The following is a 22,254-nucleotide window of genomic DNA, read 5'->3' as shown; positions in this document are numbered from 1 at the left end:
TACACACACACACATATATATATATATGAAAAAACTGAAAACAAAAATATTCAACAACAACCTAAAAATTCCAGGAAGGTAAATGGGCCAGCTGGGTGGCAGAGGTGGGGGCTGAGGTCCGTGTGCACAGGGAAAGGCCTATGAGTACTGGGCACTATGGATGAGCATAAAGTGTCTGGACGGCCAAAGGCAGGTATGAAAGCCAAGGTCAGAGGAGGTCAGACACAAGATAGGAGTACACTCAGGTGAAGACTGAATGGGCACAGAGAGAGGGGAGGGGAGGGGAGAGGAGAGGTAGGTTGCTGGCCATTTACCCACTCTCGCTGCGGCCCTTTAATTACATTCTCAGTCCTCCACAATTGGACATTATTTTCTCTGTTTTTCAGATGAAGAAGATGGTGTTCAGAAAGATAAAGTGAGTCACTCTAAGGGAGGTAGAAGGTGCTGGAGTTGGGAATTGGACTCTCATGCAATGGACCTCCTAAACCAAGCTCGCTCTATCACGCGTGCTAGACCAAAGTGTGCAGCGCGGCCTTTCGTGAACGGGCAGCCCTGCAGGTCAGCCACACAGCTAGCCAGATGTTTACTGGTTGTAGCTCAAGGTCCGTCCACTGAGTAGCTGTTGGAACTGGTGGCCATAATTTCCCGGAGCAACAGGAAAGCATGTTAAATGGAAAGGAAAGGACAGAAACCTGCTGTATGCTGTGATCACAGGCACATACAATACACATCCGCACCCTGGGAAGACTAGAAGAGGCACAGCACAGTGCTTGCAGCAGTGCAATCTGGAATGCTTCCCCTACTTCCCAAAAATTTCTATAAAGTGCTTTTCCTTTGTCATTACAAAAAAAATGGCATCATTTAGAAATGTATCCAAGAAACCCTTGGGCACATAACAGTCACTAACACACTTTCCTCAGCCAGAAAATACAAACAAGCCACATCTTCGTGTTTCATCTGGGCCAGGGGACTTGCTGCCAGGGCTTCTGAAGACAGTGCCCAGCCTCGTTGGTTCAGGCCCTGCCGTCTCAGTAGTGACCGTCCTGTCCCCCACAGTTCACTAGCACCGAAAGAAAGGGATGGAGAGAAAGAATCAAAGGGTGAAAGTGAGGGGAATCATGGGTGCCCGGGCTGGAAGCCACCTTCCGCATCATGTCCAACCGAACAGCATGCAGTGGGCATGAAGGAGGGGCTCTCGGTGAGGTTTAGGCAGATCCTCAGCTCTTTGAGAGAATTTATTCTCAATTTCCGGTGTCCTCAGGCATGTTAGAGGGAGCACATTGTCTCACTTCGGAATCACTCCTGTGCCTTCGTTAAAGCAGGACTTCTGCGAGACTGGTCTTGCTCAACAGCGGCCCTTGTGCTGAAATACAGTTGCCCAGCTCCACCTCCCACCTACTGAATGGAGCTCTTCAAACCAGAGCCCAGGAATCTGTATTTTAAGCACCTCAGCAAATTCTTAAGATTGGGCAAGTTTAGGAAACCCTCATCTAACACAAAAACCACTTGAGTTTTGTGAATGTAATAAACTATGACCCTCCTAATTAGTGCAATTCCCAGTTCCTCCAAATGTCTTCAATTAACGGGAATAATTTCCATTGACTGATTACTTAGGCGGGGTCTCTCCTGAACGTACCTGAGATGACACGGCTAGATCAGTGGTTCTCAACCTTCTGGCCCTTTAAATACAGTTCCTCATGTTGTGACCCAACCATAAAATTATTTTTGTTGCTACTTCATAACTGTAATGTTGCTACTGTTATGAATCGTAATGTAAATATCTGATATGCAGGATGGTCTTAGGCGACCCCTGTGAAAGGGTCGTTCGACCGCCAAAGGGGTCGCGACCCACAGGTTGAGAACCGCTGGGCTAGATTCTCAGCGCAGACCATACTGTTCACGCATCTTTTGGGGAAGAGTGAAAAGGGCAGATATTCCACAGACTTGGATTCTGACCCAGCTCCAATGCTAACTCTGCCCATTTCCTCATGTGTGTGGGTTTAAGAACGATGGCCTTGCCCTCGTATAACAGTAACAGGGTGCCAGGTACACAGCGGATGCTCAGAAACCTCTCAGTAACTAGTGTGTCAAACGTCCCGGCTCTCAGGTGCTTCCTTGCCACGCCCACTTCTGATTTTATCCTGCCTTATACGCTGAGGGTCACTGACACGTGCGTGGCTTGTAGAGACTTACAGAGCCCTTTCTCCAGGTGCCACCTGGATCCCTCCCCACGACAGCTCTCAGTTATGGATCCTTATTTCCACTTTAGAAGAAACAAGCCCCGGAGAGGTCAGGCAATCTTCCCAGAAGTGGTAAAGTCAGGATTCGAACTCAGATCCCAACACCTTTCACAGCCCTGTTCTCTTCCCAACATGTGCATCATACATTACACAGAGCACTGTCACCTATGTCGTAGCAGTTTTTAAACATAGATTCCCATGCTATTTCCCCCACCCATCTAAAAGCACCTATGAAGAGGTATCCACTGTAGTAGTCTCTGCAGAGAAGTGCACAGCTGTCTGGTGTTTGTGCCTTTGTCCTGCTTTGGGGGGGGGAAGAGGGGGAGAAGGGATGAGCTCCATTACGAGGAATCCTTTTCCAGTCTCTGATGCATTCTGTACTACACATGCCCAAGCCACTCCATGCCATTAAAATGAGCACATCTAATAGCAAGAATTTATTGAACACGACTGCCCTTAACCTTACTGACCTCATGCAATGAGGAACCTACGGCAAACGTTTAGGAAAGTTCTGGCACATAGTTAGTATCCATTGTTGCTGCCATTATTACTATTAATTATCCACATAGCCTGTGCCATAGGCATTATTTTCCTCATTATACTGATAAGGACTCTGAGAAGTTAAGTGATTGGTCCAAGATCACATTGCTAGTTTGGGGAGAGATAGGAAAATACCAATAAAGGAAATTCACATCTACATCCTATTAGTGAGCGTACAGTATTTCACATTATAAAGGATCATTTTATTTATTAGAATAAAATTCCTCAGAGGCAGCCACCTCCCTTCTTATGCCCTCAAAGGACACTGGTCACCTCCACTTACACTGAATATCCTTAAATAAAGGAACCTGAGCTTTTGCTTACAGACCACCAGTGGTTTAATGATCTAGTGCAGTGGTCGGCAAACTGCGGCCCCTTGAGTGTGGCTCTTCCACAAAATACCACGTGTGGGCGCGCATGTACAGTGCGATTGAAACTTCGTGGCCACACTCAAGGGGCCAAAGAGCCGCATGTGGCTCGCGAGCAGTAGTTTGCCGACCACTGGTCTAGTGGGTAACCCACTAGAGAAACGAGAGGCCAACATTTTCCAACCAATGCCTAAAAGCCAATAACCAGAAATTAAGAAAAAATAATGATCGCCAACATTTATTGGCCATATATATTCCTTATGGCAACCCTGCAAGGTAGATATCATCTCCTTACGAAACAGAAGAGGTGAGGTTAAAATCAGAGCACAGGGGGGCGAGGTTTGGAAGCCAGGTGCTCAGCCCAAACCCTTGCCACTTCCAATGTACCAAGCTGACTTCACAGGCATCACAGAGAGGAAAGTGCAAATCAGCAGGAAGATCAAAGGTGGTTTGTCAGATTGCACACCAGGCACCTTGGAGACTCAGCTCCTGAATGAGATAAAAACTATGTAACATGAAAGACCACTTGAGATACAAGATAAGAGAAACAAACTGAGCAGGTGACCTGCCCCCGACTTCCCGACGGCAACCCCGAACCACATCTAACATCACCGCCCCGACTCGACTCAAATTATCCAGAAGCCGCATCTCTGGTCGCCTTGAGTGAGAAAGGCGACCGGTCCTAGATCTGTCCTTTGAAGCAGGAGAAAGCAATCTGCTTTTGAGACAGCCCTTCGCAGCTGTAGTCAGCAGCACATCCCTTATGAATTCTCCCTCCTTCGGCCTGAATGTTCCGCCCTCAAACACCGGTTGCCTCCACTATACACTTAATATCCTTAAATAAATGAGGATAATGATGATCTACATCAAAGAATTAATGAGCTTTATTATAGAACAAAATAGAGAAACAGAGATAAAAGTCCTTGAATGGTAAAAATATCAGTTTGAATTCTGGGTCAAGTGACAGGCAGGTCAGAGACACTCCATCCCCCGCCGGAAAGACGTTTTCCCATCCCCGGAACAACACCGGTGCCGGCATGCCCGAGGCTCAGCACATCCATCTGCCTTCTTTGAAGTGGGAGGTCCAAGTTCAGCACAAGCCGCGACCCCGGAACCCCACTGGCTCCCTGCCACACGCCACCGGGCGTGACGGGTCTGATCCGGACGGCGCCGTGGCCCGCAAATCACACGCTGCACAAGGAAAACGAGAAGGCTTTATGAAAAATCCAAAGTTTATTGCAAATTGTATTTTGCTTCCCTTCGCTCTTCATTTTTACAGGATTTATTGATATCCATGATCTTCTCACAGATGTACTTGTTGACTTTGGAGAGTCTCTGTGCAATTTCTGTTTCGTCCACAGTCTCTTGTGCTATTCTGTCGTATAAACACTCTGGACAGGGGAAAGAAACAGGAAGGCCGAGGATTAATGGTGAACTCGAGGCAAATCTTTGGAGCGGGGAGGGGGATGTGATTCCTGACATTTCCCAAATACCAGCTCACTTACCTGGCACAGCGATATTTTCAAATTTTCATATAAAACCCATATGCAGTAAATGTACCCTTTAAAAGTAATGATAAAACACCCATGTGCCTGCTCCCCAGCTTCCCTCTGAAGCCCCCAGTGCCCCTCCCCTCAGGCCCTCTCCGGTCCTCACTAGAAGTAACCAGTCTCCTGCCTTTCTTTTCCTTTTAATGTTAACACACACGCATACATCCTTAAAGAAGGTATTGTTTACTTTCCCCAGTTTTTTGTTTTGTTTTGTTTTGCTTATTTTAAGTGTGCCCATACTCTCTAGAATCTGACTTCCTTTCCCCCTCAATATTAAAGATTTGAAATGGACCCATGTTCAAGTGTAAGCTGCAGGTCATCCGTTTCCCTTGGAGAGTGGTGCCCTACTGTGTGACTATCCCACAGCCTGCGCTGCAGTTCACGGCCAGTGGGTACCTGGGTGGTCTCCAGGGTTTTGTGACTGCGAACCCCCTGGCGCTGTCTCGGGGCACCTGTGCTGGAGGTTCCCCAGGACGGCCCGGGAGAGGGGCTGCTGGGTCAGGGTCCGTGCACACTCAGCTTCACTAGGCGATGCCCAGCCAGCTGTGTCCCAAAGCGGTTCTGCTGATGGGCACTCCCAGCAGTGTGTGCGGGACTGGTTGCCCCACACTTCCCACTGGACGTGGTCAGTTGCTAAGGTTTTGATAACGTGGCGGGTGTGAGGTGGCGTCTCACTGTGTGACTGACAGTGAGGCTGAGCACAGCCACTTTACTGAGTCTGCCATCTGCTGAGATGAAGGAAGGGCCTGACTTCCAGCCTGGGGACCTGGTGCCAGTCATTAGCCAGATCCTCCTCTCCCAAACCAGGACAATACACCAAGTGTCTCTTTTTAAGGCTGCCTGGAGGCATCTGAGATAAACTTTTTGCGAACCTTCTTCAAACTGTAAGGAACACTGCACCGTATGGGGTTGTTAGAATTATTTTATGTATATACGTCTGTTTATTCCCAGCACCTAGCATAGTGCTTGGCACAAGGCGAGATTAAGTACGTATCTGTTAAATTAACGAATTAATGTTTCTCCAGCAAAACCGGAGGGGACATACAAATTCTGGACATAAGAGGGCTGGGGAATGTGCCACTAGGTACGTCATCATAGGCTAGACTTTTAACTTCCTGGAGCTTAAGCTACCTCACCTATAGGCCAGGAATGACCACCCAATCCTAAGGAATGGCTGTGGAGGATACACATGATCTGTGTGCCAGGCCAGCCCACAGCAAGTTATCCTTAGAGAAGCAGAACGTCAAGGCTGGGAGGGATCACAGAGGCTGCCCTGTGCTAACCCTGCACACACAGGAGAGGGGCCTGAGGCCTGGACGAAGGCAGGAAGCATGGGCAGAATCCACTGCTGCCCCCTCCCCACCCTCCAGCCCTTCCAGGCATGAGGCCAGCCTGCCTCCGGGCGTCATCCTGCTGCAGGTGCAGTGCTGCCGGGCCCTGTGCTAACCCTGCATGTACAGGAGAGGGGCCTGAGGCCTGGAGGAAGGCAGGAAGGATGGGCAGAATCCACTGCTGCCCCCTCCCCACCCTCCAGCCCTTCCAGGCATGAGGCCAGCCTGCCTCCTGGCGTCATCCTGCTGCAGGTGCACGTGCTGCGGGCCTTCTGTCTCTGGGGCACCCTCCCATCCTGCTGAGAAGGGTTTGCACAGAGCAGACTTTAAATACTTTGAATGGACCGCCACTACCTCCTGACCACTCCCACGCCCGACTAATCTCCACTTCCTCTTGGCTTGGCCTTTCCATCGGGCCTGAGACAAGAAGGTAGGGGCCCTGTCTGTCCCCGTCCTACCTCTGCCATTATCCACCTGAATTGCCTCTTCACTCCAGGCTGTCCCACAAATCACTGTCTTCATTCTTCTCGTCCAAGATTACCCCGACCCGGCCTCCACCTGTCTAAACCCTATTCAACCTTCCCGACTCAGCCTTCTTGGAACCTACCAGTCTGAGTTAGGAGACTCCACTCCGCCTGCAACCTCTGTGCTCCCACCCTCACCTGGGTCTTTCTCTGTCAAAGCACTGATCATAGTAATAAAACTGCAACCACACTGTCTTCCTGCAGAACGGAACACTTGGGCATCCCCTCTCCAGGCCTGGGCAAGAGGAAAGCAGTGACTGTGCTCGCACCTGAAGCAAATGAGGGAGACACCTGTGCTGAGCACAGTTCTGAAGTTCAGGTGTTTGGCTCTCAGCCTAGCTGCTGTGCAACCTCTAGTGGGAACCTCTCTGGTCTATGTCACTACCTAGGAGAGCAGCATGTCAGACCATTCCTCCAGAAGGTCAGAAGGTGGTGAAGAGCAGAGGAGAGACGAGCAGAGGAAGGAGAGCAGGTGTGAGGGCCCTCGGAGCCCCCAGTGTGAGCTGGAGAAGATGCAGGAAAAGGAGGTGCAGACGGAGGGAGGCTTCAGAGGGGCCTCTGCAGAATTCCAATCACCGTGTCCCGGGGGTGAGAGCGCTGAATGGCCCCTCGGGGTGATGAAAGGCTTTCGTGAGGCTCCAGATATTAATCATCTGCAGTTGCCAGGAACATCTCCCTCTGCGAGGGAGCATCTGAGATTATTGCTTAATTAACAAGGTTTATAATGGTGCTAATGTGTCCTATTAAGAAAGTTATAAAAATTAACCAGAACTTAGTGCTGGGCTCCTCGGGAAAACGCCGACACTCTGCAGAAAGTCACTTGACCTCAATAAGGTTGCACTGTCATTCTGGAGCTTGTCCCGCCCTCCTGCTTTCATCTTCCTAAAGCAGGGTCAACGGCCACGCCATCCCCTGCGATCCAGGAAGAAATGATTCTAAGATCAGAGAAGAGAAAATTCTCACCAACCCTGTGAACGTCAAAGCTTTTGTCATTTTTATACCCAACACGTGGCTGAATGTGATAAAATCATACAAAATAAATACAATCTCAATCCAGCAGACAGCTTGCATGGGCAAAGCCAGTCAAATGCAATCTGGGAGAGCTCAAACAATTAGGCCCCAAATGGTGAGTGTGTGGTGGGATGGGAGAGAGCCCTCAGACCTGCCTGGCTGCAGTAAGTCAATCAACCAGCAATGTCTTTTAGTAAGATGGGTACCGGGGGCAAGGCACACCTGCTAGTTCGGTCTGCTCGGCTCTGGTCTGGCCAGTGCAGGCCTTGGGCGAGTCAATTTCCTTTCACTGGCATGCCAGGCCAGCAGTTCTCGGCTCAAAGGGGTTGCTGGGCCAGGCTCCCAGGAGGCAAAGACACAGTCAGAAGAGAGGAGAGGCAGGCCCAGGGCACTCTGGACTAAGAGGCTTTGTGAAGGAAGGTTCTCTCAAGCAGACCTGGGTGGTGAGTAGCAGAGAGCCGGGCAGAGCCGCATGGGTGGAGAGTGGGGAGTATGACCTGTGTCCCAGGCACTGGGAAAGCATCTGCACATTCCCTAACGTGAGAGAGAATAGGCTGTTCAGGGAATGCGGTAGTTCATATGGCAAGAACTTAAGAGTTCGAGGGAAAACTGCTGAGAAATAAGGCCGGCGCTACAGCCAGCGGCCACATTATGATGGTGCTGGAATGACACATTAAGCGGCTTCCCCTTTAATAATGGCTATGACAGGTGATGGTAACGAGATCATATTTTTGTTTCCAAAAGATCATGCAGTTCCACAATGGAGAGAAGGGTCTGGAAGCTGCTGGAGCAGTGCAGGGAGAAGTGGTGTGGCCTGGACTATGAGGGGGCAGGGGGATGGAGAGGACAGTGTAAGAGGTTACTGGGGGCAGAACAGAAGGGGAGTGAGGCATGTGGAGGGATCAAGGATGAGGCATCTCAGGGTCCCTGGCTGGTGGTGCCATTCACCAAGACGGGGCACACAGAGGGCAGAGGCTGTGGGGAAAGCCGGAGGAGAGAGCAGTGAGTGGGCAGCTTTGCCAAGGCCATAGGGCACCCATGAGGAGATGGCCAGTGGGCACCTGGATGGGCGAGTCAGGAACTCAGAAGTATGGACTGAGGTCAAATACAGATTTAGGAGTCATCTTTTATTGACTCAATAAATGGTTACTGAGCACTTAATAGATGCTAGCCCTCAATAATCTGCCATAAAGCTTATGTTTTAATGGGTGTGGGGGAGAAGGACAATTTCAAGTAAATAAGCAAGTAGGAAATGCTATGCAGACACTTTAGGGTGATATGATAGCAAGGAAAGGCTGCACTGGACCGGGCAGCTGGGGCAGGGTTCCCTGAAGGACAATGAGGAGGCAGGACAAGCAGATGGGAGAAGGGCACTGCTGGCAGTGGGATCAGGAAGGCAATGGAAGAAGGCCTCTGTGGTTAGTGCACAGGATGAAATGGGAAGTGGTGAGAGATGAGGTTGGAGGGGTCGGCAGGCATCGGCCAGAATGAGGAGCCTGGGGTTTCACCCCAGGACCATGGGCTCACCGAGGGCAGTGGGAACAATGGGCCGTGAGCTGGGCTGAGGGAAGCTTTGTGGACTGAGTGAGAAGAGGGTTGGAGACAGAGGAGAGGGCAGCAGAGGAGGAGCCCACTGGTGGAGGAGAAGCAGACAGGCAGGAGGGAACCTGACCCTGCAGGTCTGGTTTCTCAGTCAAGGGGGCGTGGTCAGGTCCCGCAGTGCTGGGAGGAGGTGAAAGATGTGCCCTGGCTTAGTAAGCAGAAGTCACTGGGAAAGCTGGCAAGGGCAGATTACGCAGAGGGCTGGGTGTGGAGGCCCATGGCAGGGGAGTTGCAAGTGAACACAGGCAGTGAGTGTGGGTAACTCTTGCAAGAAACCTGCATGTGAAAAGGAAGAGAGATGTGGCAGCTGGGTGATGGCGATGGCCTGCTCTGGGGAGCGTTTTGTTTGTTTTGTGAATGAGTGATCAAAGTATATTTAAATCATGCTGGGAAGGAACCGTAGAACAGAAATATAATTGGAGGAGCGGGTACTCAGGAAGGCAGGTGGGCTAGGGTACAGATGAAAAGAATGCCCAGCCCCAAGTACGAGAAGGAAACTCTTCTTTCAGGACACGGACAAGAGGCAGGAGAATGGGGGCTCCAGGTGAGCCTGCAGGTATGACATAGCACATCCTCTGAATGGGTTTAAAGCACAGTGAAGATGTCTATCTGGCCCACTGGGGAGGCGGGATAAGGATGTGATCCTGGCTTTACAGACGCAGACACCAAGCTCTACTTGGTACCAACGCTGCACTAGGCTTGGGGAAGCAAAAGTAAATGCTATGAACCAGGGTAAGCTCCAAGCTAAGCCAAAGCAGAGCTGGGGCTCAACACCAGGCTTCTGCCCCCTGCCCCCAATTCCCATTTCCCCTCACACTGCACAGGGAGCCAACGGGGAGGGCCTCTCAGCTGAAAAGCGCTGAACAACCGTGAACTTCAATACAGAGGCAGCTCACTTGTCAGCAAAGGTTGGTAACTTCTCACACCTCAAACATAACTATTTCCAAACTTAATCCTAGACAGTCCTCTGAACTGCCCTAAGAGGCAGGTTTTCAGCGGAGGAAACTGAGACCTGGCGGGAAAGTGGTTCACAAGCAATCACACCAAGGGTTGGTCAGGTCTCAAGGTTCCACTTGGCCAGCCCTCCTTTCCTGTGCTCCTACTGTGTGCAGGCCCTGCGCTAGGCATGAGGACCTGGAGATGAAGCTGGTGTGGTCAGACTAGTGACTGAGACAGACACACAGCAGGCGACTTCATACCCCGTGGCGATAGTGGGGCAGCCAGTCATCTGAAGGCACCTGGGACCTGCTGAGTCACATTCCAACATGAATAAGGGAAATAGAGGTCTGCCACCTATCACGTGGGCCAGGGCTGCCTCCCCAGGAAGGCCTCTATCTTAGGGTGACCTCCCAAATTAAGCTCCACCATTGCAGACAGCGGGCTGACTAAAGGTTACCTCTGATTGTCTAAATATAAGTGGCTGCCTAAATCAATTAATCATGAGTCAGCCAGGCAAGGCGGGCAGCGTGCTACACAATGCAAGCCCCAGGCCAGGGTCTAGAGGAGTGGGTTAGAATCCAGGCACTGAAACCTTACGGCTGTGACCTCAGGCTGGTCACCCATGTCTGTGTCCTGCCTCCTGACCTCCAAAATACACCCAAATCTGGCCATTCTTCTCCCCTCAGTGCTAACCTTACTCCATGCTACCATCACCTCTCCCAAGACCACTGCACCAGCCTCCTAACCTATGTCCCACTGGTTACTCCACCATGTGAGGACCTCACTGCCTTTCTCCTGTAAGTGGATAAATCCAGCCCGCTCACCGTGGCCTTCACGGCCTCAAGACTGGCTCTGGCCCACCTCCCTGACCTCCCTCTCCCCTCACTCATGACTCCATGGCCGCCGGGGCTTCTTCACCCCTTCAGCATGCTGGCCCTTGCACCTGCTCTTTATTCTGCCTATTCAGCACCCCTCAGACCTTTGCCGGGCTGCCCCCTGCACATCCTGTTGCCAGCTCACATTCACCTCCTCAAACAGGCCTCCCGCCACCAGCTGCACAGCCCTCTCCTTCCCACCATGTCATCTGCGACGCCTCACAGCCTCATCAGCACCTGAAATTACCTGACCTGTTCACAGACACATCTGCCAGCTGTCCCCACCTGCCACGGGGCCTGCTCAATGTGTACGTGGGGGTTGATTGCATGCTACTTTCTTCAACAAACTCGGAGACGGGCACACAGAGACCAGGGGTTGGAAACGCAGCTTCCGAGCCAGCCTCCCGCCTGGACCCCTGGCTCCACCCGACCAGCTCTATGATCTGGGCAAGTTATTTAGCAGCTGTGTCTGTGTCCTCAGCTGTGAAACAGAGATAATGAGAGTAGCCAACAGTAGGAGTGTGAGGAGGATTAGATGTGAGTGCATGTAAAAGTATTTTAAAAAATGGAACTGTTAAGAAAACCCCCAGAACCTGAAACAGTAGGTGCTCAGATAATCAGCAACCACTATGGTCCTCTGCTGCCTGCACTTTCCACTGAGACTCGCTGGTCTCTGTCGGTTGTGTTGTCTGTGCAGTAACTGGCCGTTCTTGGGTTCATCTTCCCTGAGAGACTGTGAGCCCTTACAGATGAGACTGTGCTTATCCCTCTTTGTCCTCAATGCCCAGTAGAGGGCCTGGCCGGGAATAAGCGCTTAGTGACCGGATGGAGAGAGGGCAGGAGAGGCGAGGAAAGAAGGAAGATGGGGGGAGGGAGGGAGGAGGGCCAGGAGGGAGGGAGAGGAAAATCAGAGTGTCCAGGATATAGCTAAATTTTTAGGGAGACCAATGACACCCTGTCTCTTTGCTGGCCCCCAACCTTCCCCAAACACCAGAAAGAAGCTGGAACCAGTGCCCCTCATGGGTCTGCACGTCATTAACTGCTCTGGGCACAATGCAGGGCTGCACAGACTGTGCCCCAGCCTTGACCTCTGCTCTGCACACAGCAACGCTCCCTTTCCATCCCCCTGCCTTTGTTCCAGATGCTTCTGCTTCCAGAAGTATCTCTCTTTACACATTTGCATCTCCATGTCTGACGGACCCTTCTGGGCCCAATGCAGTGACCCTTCCCTAGAAACCCTTCCCTGACTTCCGGCCGTGCCTCCTCCCCACAAGAATGAGCTCCCTGACACATGTCCTGCCCCTCTCCCATGCCTGCCCATGCACTGCACTGTGTCCGCGGGCTCATTTGCTGGTAATGGGAGCTCTTCTGGGACTAGGTGCATGCCCGCTCCTGGGTCCCGGAGCCCAGCCTGGGCCTGGCACGGGAGCCCCGGTGTGTGCTGAGCTGAGCCGAGCTTGGTCCCCCGTAGCAGAGGACAGGACAGTGGGCCCCCCCGCCCCCAGCGTTTCTCTGCAGAGACCTACCTCGGACGGGGTCCCGGAGCCCAGCCTGGGCCTGGCACGGGAGCCCTGGTGTATGCTGAGCTGAGCCGTGCTTGGTCCACCATAGCAAAGGACAGGACAGTGGCCCCCCGCCCCGCCCCCAGCATTTCTCTGCAGCGACCTACCTCGGACAATGCTTAGTTTGTGAGGCGAGAGGGGCGGCTTAGGGACAGCATCTTTCTTTTTTTTTGTGGCAACTCCTGTGACGCTTCTGTTCTTCAGAACATCTGTTCCCCAAATCATGACTGCCAAGTTCTTCGTGTACTTGGAGTCTCCCTGGGTTACTTGTAGCTGGTGCCATTTCTCCTCGTCAACCCAGATCCCGCTTCCCAGATGGACCTGGAAGGGACAGGAACGCAAGCACCTGCTCAGTCGGACAGCATGGCAGCTGAGCTTCCTCGTCCTTTAAAACACATTCCTGCACAACGCTAAGGGGTCCGTTCCGTAAATGCTACATTAGCTTTCTTTAAGGGAAATGTGGTCCTCACTTCCTGCGTACCAGGCCTTACTCCTGCACTTCACATCCACTATCTCGATTCTTCTTGGCATCCCTGGGAGGGCCACTATTTTCACTGCAGATGGAAAACCAGGTTATGGAAGGGGAAGCAATGGGCCCAAAGTCTCTCAATGAGGCAGGTGCAGACCTGGAGTTCTCAACCAGATCACGGTAGCGCAGGCCGCTCAGAGCCTGACCAGGCTTCAGGCCCACACCTGGGCAAGTCCTTTCTCTGCGACACTTTAGAGAGACCACTCTCCTTCTAAGGTAAACACCCTGGGACGCACATCCTCCTAGCACAGAGGCTCTCTAACATGGTCGCACACGGGTTTGCCTGGCGAGCTATAAAAAAGGCTGGTGCCAAGGCGCCACGTTCAGAGATTCTGAGTTATCTCGTCTGGGAGGGGCCCAGGTACCAGGATGGCTGAAGGCTCCCCAGGTGACCCCAGTGTACAGCTGGGTGGGGGCAGCACCCAGGCTCTGCCACTGATTAGACCAGCCGTGGGCAAACTACGGCCCGCATCTGGCCCGTTTGAAATGAATAAAACTAAAAAAAAAAAAAAAAGACCGTACCCTTTTATGTAATGATGTTTACTTTGAATTTATATTAGTTCACACAAACACTCCATCCATGCTTTTGTTCCGGCCCTCCGGTCCAGTTTAAGAACCCATTGTGGCCCTCGAGTCAAAAAGTTTGCCCACCCCTGGATTAGACAGTGTGTCTGTGCAGGTCCTTCCCTGTCTCTGGTTCCAGTTTCCCTGAACTTGAACTAGAAAAGTTGGATTCATCTTTTCTTTTTAATATATTTTTAAAAATTTTAATGATTTCAGAGAGAAAGGGACAGGGAGAGAGATAGAAACATCAATGATGAGAGAGAATCATTGATTGGCTGCCTCCTGGGGATCGAGCCTGCAACTTGGGCATGTGCCCTTGACCGGAATTGAACCTGGGCCCCTTCTATCCACTGAGCCAAACCAGCTAGAGCTGGACTCATCTTTGCACTCCTCTGGCTCAGAACACCTAGGATTTTACGTTAGATACAACCCCAGAGTCCGATTCTGATGGCACAGAGCACAGAACGCAACTGCACGCTCCCTGTACAGGAGCACTCGCAGAGTTTCAGGGCAGCCGGTGAGCTGCAAGCTTGGAAACTTTTTCTCCTTCCTGGCTCTTTTAACAACTCAAAAAACATTTGTTAACATTAACCGTCAAAAAATAGAGTTTGACTCCGACGTGGCCATTTATGTCCTGTTTCTGCTGAGTCTGTGGAGGGTGAAGAGGCCGCTGCGGGGAGGGAGGGAGACAGCCGCTAATAAGCCAAACTTCCTAAGGGGAATGAAAAGGCTCTGCCAAAGGTCCCTGTCTCCGGGAAGACCTGCAGGTCGCCACCAGGGCATGGTCAGGAGATGTCTCGGGAGAAGTCCTGGTCTGACAGACGGTACACACACCCACTGGTCAAAGATGATTAAAGGTCTTTCTGCTGAGGCTTGGCTTGGAAAGGAAGGTGAGCACTGCACAGTGGCAGACGGGTCAGCCAGCAGCACTCCTCCTCCACCAATTACCGAGGTTTTAGCACCGCTGAAAAAAAGGCTACACAGCGCACCCATGGCTGTCAGTAAGCAAGCAATCCACCTGCCACATCTGATGTCACTTCCTTTTGCTCAAAAAGATCCTCCAGACCTCTGCAGGCCTGACATCAGATAACCAGACCCACCTGCCTCCCTGGGCCGCAAACTTCAGTGCCGCCCATCTGTTCACAGGGCTCAAGGAGGTAAGGGAGCCTGGAGTGCGTGTGCTGCCTGGGGCTGGCCGGGTAACACTAGCCCAAGGTCAAGTCTGAACTGTTCTCTGCAGTCTGCACTGCGGGCAGGCAGTGTGTGCCAGGGCAGGCATACTGGGGTCACGTGCTCTGTTGCTCCCTGCTGGCCCCAGTCACCTCCCCCATGACACTCCAGAGCTAACCACGCAAGCTCCCAGAGATCGAGGAAAAACAAGGAATTTGAACAAATTCAGAATTGGAAAACCACAGAGACGGAAGATAACTTCAGTTTTCAGAGGTCTCTGCTCTTTTCTATCCCGGGCCTTGCTTATTGTTAAAAGAGAGATGACAGTCATTTTAGCCAAAGTTCTACAACAGAAGGGGGCACAGATATTTTTGAGCACCTATAATGAACCAGGCATTGTACCTTCAATTTATTTATCCTTATACTGACCTTAAGGGATGAGAACAGGTAGAAATTATTCCCATTTCACAGACATGAAGAGAGACTCAGGGGACTAAATCATTTTTCCTAAGACATATTATCAATAAAATTTAGAATAAAGATTCAAACCCAAATCGGTATGACCCCGAAGCCACCTTCCTGCTGCAGCCAGTGTCATGGTGGAAACAGCAGGTCCATCAACGTTCACCTAGTCGTCCTTCCTCTGCACCTGTTGGTCCATCCCTGGCAGCCCCGCTGCACACAGGGAACCCGGGCAAAGCTGCAGGCTGGCCTGCCGGCCTCCAGTCCCGCTGCCTCAACCCACCCTGTAACCTGCCAGACTGACTTCCCTAAAACTCGGCTTTCCTTGGACTAGATGAATTCCGCAGTCTCTTTCAAAGTCTGTGGAAGACATGGTTCACGTCAACCCCTGGAGTCTCGGATGGCTCCCCGTTCGTTGTCCCATCAAATCTGACCTCTGCTGGCTTTGAAGGCCTTGAGGACCCTGTTTCCTAGCGTTTCCCTGCTCTGGCTATCACTCTAGGAATCTCCTGAGCACTTCCTTTCCTCCTGCTTCCATTGTGCACCCCGAGAGCACAGGCCTGGAGCCTCTGTCGCAGGTGTGGATCCTGGCCAGCTCTTCTACCTAACAGCTGAGTATCCTGGGCAAATCACTTGACCCCCACCTAGTCTGCAGGGTGTTTTGAGAATTAAATGTGAAAACATAAGTTAAAAAAGCCTTCAGGACAGAACACAGCCAGTAACTTCCTTCCTTCGCCTTCTTTCCCCACTCATGTCTCTACTCATGCCTTTCCCCTGTCCAGGAATGAATGACGGCATTGTCTTCTTAAACTTGCTAATCTTTCATGCCCCAGTCCAAATACAGAAAACACTTCTAACTACTCTGGGGCTAAGTGCTACCCCAGAGCTAGGTTCTACTCCCTCTGGGTTTCTAGCCTAGCGAGAACCCTCGCCACCTGAATCAGCCTTCACAGCGCATATCTGGGGAGGGGTCAAGGCTCTGCATCTCCGTCCCCTGCGAAGTGATCAGGACTAGTCCAATCACAAAGTAAGAAAATGATGGCATGTTTAATATGTTTTCAGGGCACTGGCTTTCAGTTCTGATGAGTTGCTGTGCTTTGGAGAAGAAAATCTTTTCTGTGACATTCACTCATACAAGGCCAACTTCATAGCACAGAGAGAAATGTAAGTAAGACCATCACAGGTATCTGCTGGGCATCTGGAACAAGGGCTCTGAGGGCAGCAAAGCTCAGGGTCACCTAGAGCAACGCCCCACTTTCAGGGATGCAGCAGAATAGACTGGAAGGAGCACTGGCCTGGAACCAGGAGACCTGGCTTCTTGCCTCTAGCCTGTTGTACTATTGTAGACGGGTCTCCTGGTGTATTTCCCCGTGAGTATCATGTATACATTAGACTAGGGGTCGTGACCCACAGATTGAGAACCGCTGCTTTAACCTGTTGTACTATTGTAGTCAGGCCTCTTGGTATATTTCCCTGTGAGTATCATGTATATATTAGACTGTTTAAATGTGAATGGTCTTTGTGGCTTTATGATTTGATGAGTTTTAGAAATAAAATATTTAGACAAAGAAAAGCAATGCACTTTATCGAAATCAGATGGTAACTTTTGTGGCAAGCACCATTCACATAAACCACAGTTCGCTATTGGTCAAGGGAGGCTGTTAAAAACATGATATCTGGTAGGATGGAACTTGATAAAAAATGTCTTTGTTTTTGTTTTGTAGGACAACATATCTGGTAGGATGGAACTTGATAAAAAATGTCTTTGTGGACTGTTTTGTAGGATAACCGTAGTTTCCTACTAGGAAACAGATCCCATTTTAACGCTCTAGGCTTTGCAGAGATGAAGGCCTTTGTTCAGCAGGGGAAAGGAGGAGGGGTCAGAAAGACAGCCCAGCTAAAAACAATGAGGGCTACTTCTGGGATGTGGGTGCTGCTCTGGGGAACTACCACCCACTTCCAGTATGTCCCTCCTTTCTCTCCCTTCATCCATTTCTCTGCCTGACCACAGACTAGTTGCAAACAAAAGCCAGGTTAGTAACACGTTGGCGCTAATCAAGGAAAAAACAAAATCGGCATTTTCAAGAAATGTTGTACAAGCCATGTGTGAAAAAAATTAAATGGGATTTAAGAGACCCATTTTTTGGAGGAAAAGTGATAACTTTGCAAACGAAGCCCCTGTCATCCTCAGAAACTGTCCATCAGTTTTCAAAGCAAGACACACAGGATCTCTCTTGGAAGCTACTTTAAGAAAAAGTCCCTAGTCATTCCACAATGTGATCATGACTAGAAGGAAGTCAGGAAAGAAAGAACAGTCCTTCTTTTCCTTTATCTTCAATTGGGAAGGGCTCACCAAGCTTAGATATACTGTCTGAGTCACCAAAGTCCTAGGGAGCATGGACCACATCCACCTTCCCAGACATGGAAGCTGAGGCCGAGAGGGGGCAGGACCAGCCTGGGTCACACAGGTAGGACAGAGAGAGAGAGCTAGGTTTAGAAGTCAGGCTCCGGGCTTTCCGCTGCCACCTCGCCCCTGCTGTTGGCTGAAACAAGGAGATGCAGCATGGGCCGATGGCCTGGCCCATCAACTCTGCCTCTGCGGGGAGGAAGCGCCCAGTGGGCTGGCACCACATCCGAGAGAGCTCTAAAGACCGCAGCTTTCTTTCCTCAGCTTGACTATATTTGCCTTGGCTCAGTCTGGCCAGTTGCGGGGATAAATCTGGACAAACCCAAATGCAACCTTTTCTTTCTCATCAGCCCCCCGGGGAACAGAACTGGGTAAACAGAGACCTTTGAAGCCTGAGGCAAGGAAAACGCACTGACACTGATGCTTCTCTGGGGAGAAGGGAGGGGATGTCTGCAATACACCGGATGGTGGCAGAGAACACAGCACTAGGACGGAGGAATTTGACCAGGGCCTGGATAAGGGGCTCCACTGTACCTCTTCCAAGGTGAGTTCACTTGGCTGTTAGACCAGTTTTCTTCCTGCCCTGCTGCCCTATCTCCCTGTGACTGACTGAACGACTTCCAAAGGCTATTCCATTGCTTTTAATTACTAACAGCGTTGAGGTTTTCTTTCATGATCCCCCCTCTCCCCACAAGGGTCTAAAAGACAAGCTGAGGAGTCATTTGTGGGCTGACCACCACTCAATGTTCAGCTTGAAAGCGGCGCAGGGACGAGAATCAAGTCTCAGTCACCTCTCGTGTCCCTGGCACCCAGGTCAATGGATACACATGGACTCATGATCTGTCACTCAGTTCACTTCTCGTTCACCTTAGAAATTTATGCAACTGCTTTCATGGAAGGGTAGGGCAGTTTTCAAACTATAACTTAAAAAATCTTTCCCACTAATAAGCGATTTTAAAATGTCAGTTTAGTTTTGGCTCAATATTTACAAAACAACAACAAGCCAAACCAAACCAAAAGATGAGAAAAAGAAAAAAGTCCCAGTAAAGGTCCACTTGTGATAACACACTGATTCCAGAAAGCATCCCTTAGGGACAGGCCGGGAGGCCACCCGGCCCGTGCTCGGGAAGCCCCACACCCGCTCCATCTTTACTCTGACTGACAGACACTCGCAGGGAAGCGGTATTGAGCTTGGCACACTACCTTGCCATTGTCTAGGATATACTTGTCCATGACAGGTGCAGGAGCGGGGTAATAGGACGACGTATTTGCTTCCTCACTGAAAGTGCTCCGTAACTCCGGCTCGGGCTCGAGACATTCTGACTTTACTTTTTCCAAGTCAATGGCGGGACCTAGGCAGTTAAGAAAAGAGATCTGTCTAGAACTCCAAGGAAAATAAAATGCAAATATTTTTAACTATGCATCTATCAGTACATAGTGGCACAAAATACACCTATATATATACTGGCTTTTTTTTGTCCATTGGACTACACTTAAACCCAGGCTTGAAGCTAATATGAGGTATGAATGTTACAAGCAAAGAGTTGGAAAACTGGAATTCAAGAATGGACTAGATTTTAAGTATGAATGAGAAGCACTCCTCCTAGTGTCTCTGTCTAATGGACATGCAGGGGACTCCGTTTCCTGCACAGGAAAGAGGTCCTGCTAAGACTGGGTGGAGAAGGGTGCATCTACTGCAATATGAAGATTGTGCATTTGCCCAAACCCCCATCTCTCCAGCCTACAGTGGGACGGACCACAGCAGATGAACAGAGGTTAAGGGAAAAGCAGAAATGCAAAGGCCTTCCCCTCCCCAAGACCTAGTATCTAAACGGGAGCATTTTAACCAAGAAATTAAAACACAATACAGATTAGGCCCGTGATTGCCTGATCCAGCAGCTACCCTGATTTTTATTTAAATGCAATCAACACAAATTATGTGCAGATTAACAGGGAAAGAAAGCTAGATAAATGGTGGTGGTTTCTATGGGGGATATGCTTTTCTCCATTAGCTTGCAAAAATGATAGACTGCTTTTTAAATCACCTATTGTGTCTTGATTACCAAAGGGCAGAGAAACAGGATGAAAATGAGTAAATAAGGCTGAATGATTTGGTTAACTTGCAGGAGAGCAACTCCGAGGGCCAATGGAGAGTTGAGCAACCTGGAAATTCACCTTAGACCAGCGGTTCTCAACCTGTGGGTCTCGACCCCTTTGGCGGTCGAATGACCCTTTTACAGGGGTCGCCTAAGACCATCCTGCATATCAGATCTTTACATTACGATTCATAACAGTAGCAACATTACAGTTATGAAGTAGCAACGAAAATAATGTTATGGTTGGGTCACAACATGAGGAACTGTATTTAAAGGACCAGAAGGTTGAGAACCACTGCCCTAGACAGACATTGCAGGAGTTGACTGGGATCAGATTTAGCTGTTGCCACAGCAGGTCCCCCTGGCTATGCATATACGTGCAGTAACAGATGAATTTCATGGTCGAAACTTCGCTGACCCTAACCATGTGGACAACCCGGTACAGGGCTCTTTACATACTAAAGACCTGACCACCAATCTGGTTGTGATTCTACATTCAATTGCCACATTCTAGACTTTCGCTGGTGGTAAGGACGGTGTTGGTAATTTTATTATGAAAATTCCTCATGACAGGCCTTCCCACAACAAGAATATCATTCCTGAGTTGCTGGCAGCTGCCATCTGCATGAGAGAGTCTCTGCAGTTTCCACGATTTAAGCTGAATGCAAGATGGCTGGGAGCAGAAAGGCGTGGCTCATCCTGTAGAGACAGTGCAGAGCCCACTCCTGGCTCTGTGATGCTTGAATTGTGCAACCCCAGGTGAGTGGCTGGCAGCTTCAGAAGCTGGCAGAGTGGAGGACTGACAGCATCTAATTGTTCTGACATCATCTCCCAATAGTGCGCTACCTACTCAAGGGCTGAGCCTCGGTCGGACTCTTTCCTCTGTCCCCTGCACCTGGCACCGAGTAGGTGCTCTCTGAATGTTAGTTAAATGAATAAAAGAATGACAACAATGAACGAACAGTTCCAAAGTTTCAGAAACAGAAACCAAAGCTTTTCCTCTGTGTGAGATCTCAGGGTAAATTTCGGAGATGCACACAAACTTCAGTGAAGTGTCTCATCTTCCTTAGAGCAGGAAGAAGTATTTCCGTTTCCCCTAAGTGGCATGGTTGACTGGGCACCGGAGGTGTCCTCCAGCTCTGACATTCAGTGACAGGCAGAAGACATGGGCCGAGAGGAGGTCCATGCGGCCAGCGTCACAGTCATCTGGTAAGACTGCGTCCTTCCTCTAAGTTTCCTTCTCCTTCGATGAGAGGAAGGTGTGGGACAGGAGAATGCATCCAGTTCGGACTCTGTCTGGTACTCTCCATCCATCCCCCAATGGCTGCCAAAGAGATCTCCACAGGACTATGTCCCCCCTTGCTCAGGCTCCCCATTACCCTCCAAATGAAGTCACATCCCAAACCCTCCTTAAGGCCCAGAACCAGCCTCCTCTCCACCGCAGGTGCTCATGTCTTGCTCTTCCCCATACCTCTGCCAGGTCCCTCATATGCAGTGCTGTCCAGGCCTCTGTCCTCTGGGTTTGAAGGCCACCTCCTCTGCCTGCCAGGCCCCTGGTCCGACTTCAGAGTGAAGCATAGGTGTCTCCTTTGTGAGGCCTTGCTCTGATCGCTACCAGGTAGGAGGTTTCTACATTACAAATGCTTCCAGCAAATTATGTCTGCAGCCAACTGCTGTCCACATCAGCCTGTGAAGCTCCTCAACAGCAAATATTTGTCTGCAATTGTGGCACCGAAGACAGTGCCCAGCACATTGCAGGCTCTCCGTAAACTCATGACATGAGAGAGGGGAACGAGTAGTGGGGGAGGAAGGGACTTAATTAAATGGGCTGGAGCAAAGATTCTGAAATAAAGCCTGCAGCTGAAGTGAGCCGCCTGGGGGTGGAGGCAGGGGCGGATGGGAAGCTATCCTCAAATGTCTGAAATCTTTTCTGCGTTTGAAACATCTATAGGCCTTTTCAGGAAGTAGAAACCAGGGTTGTCCAACAGAAATTCGAACCATCTAGCCAGGAGAAGGGACAATTCAGATGGCGATGGAGGGACAGGTAAGGGACATCAGAGGCGCACAGTCAGGCTCCATTCCCAGTGGGCTGGCCCACCCTCCCACACATGCACCCTCCTTCCTGCTCGCAGTCTCTGCTTGTGCATCCCTGTCTGGGTCATTCTACCCCAAGGAAAGTCCACCTCTCCAAGCTCCACCAGGGACTCAAGGCCGGACTGCAATGCCACCTCACCCATGAGGCTGCCTCTTCCTTCAGAGAGAGGTAAGTCAGTCTTTCCACCCCTCGGCTTGGAATTTGGGGTCAGAGAGACTGGAGCATAAGTTCTGGATTTGCCATTTCTGTTTAGGCGAGCTGTGAGCTCCCTCAGGCTCCCTATGGTAATCACTGTCTTTATGTCAGAGTCCAGGGTCATCACAGCACCTGATTCAAATTCTACCCTCAGCAGGTATTTTACACATCGATAATCGCCTAACCCAGTGGTC

At 50.5% G+C, this 22,254-nt stretch overlaps 1 protein-coding gene across 4 annotated transcripts in view; it reads right to left on the bottom strand.

Annotated features, from left to right (window-relative positions):
- BEND5 (BEN domain containing 5) overlaps window positions 1-22,254 on the bottom strand; it is a 1,007,185-nt gene that overhangs the window by 159,199 nt on the left and 825,732 nt on the right. For 2 of the 4 annotated variants that reach the window (XM_014544814.1, XM_014544813.1), the window contains exons 3-5: window positions 18,878-19,026; window positions 12,650-12,863; window positions 4,011-4,539 (exon numbers count right to left, since the gene is read on the bottom strand). The exons of the other annotated variants lie outside the window; for them this stretch is intronic. In XM_014544814.1, coding sequence (XP_014400300.1) covers window positions 4,382-4,539; window positions 12,650-12,863; window positions 18,878-19,026 — 521 coding nt within the window. In that variant the 3' untranslated portion in view covers window positions 4,011-4,381. Of the gene's footprint in view, window positions 1-4,010; window positions 4,540-12,649; window positions 12,864-18,877; window positions 19,027-22,254 lie in introns of those variants that run through there. 4 annotated transcript variants of the gene reach the window in all.

This window comes from Myotis brandtii, unplaced genomic scaffold, assembly GCF_000412655.1.
Source record: "Myotis brandtii unplaced genomic scaffold, ASM41265v1 scaffold382, whole genome shotgun sequence".
In the NCBI taxonomy this organism is placed as follows: domain Eukaryota; kingdom Metazoa; phylum Chordata; class Mammalia; order Chiroptera; family Vespertilionidae; genus Myotis; species Myotis brandtii.
Note: the sequence above shows the minus strand (reverse complement) of the source record. Positions and strands in the feature narration are given on the sequence as shown.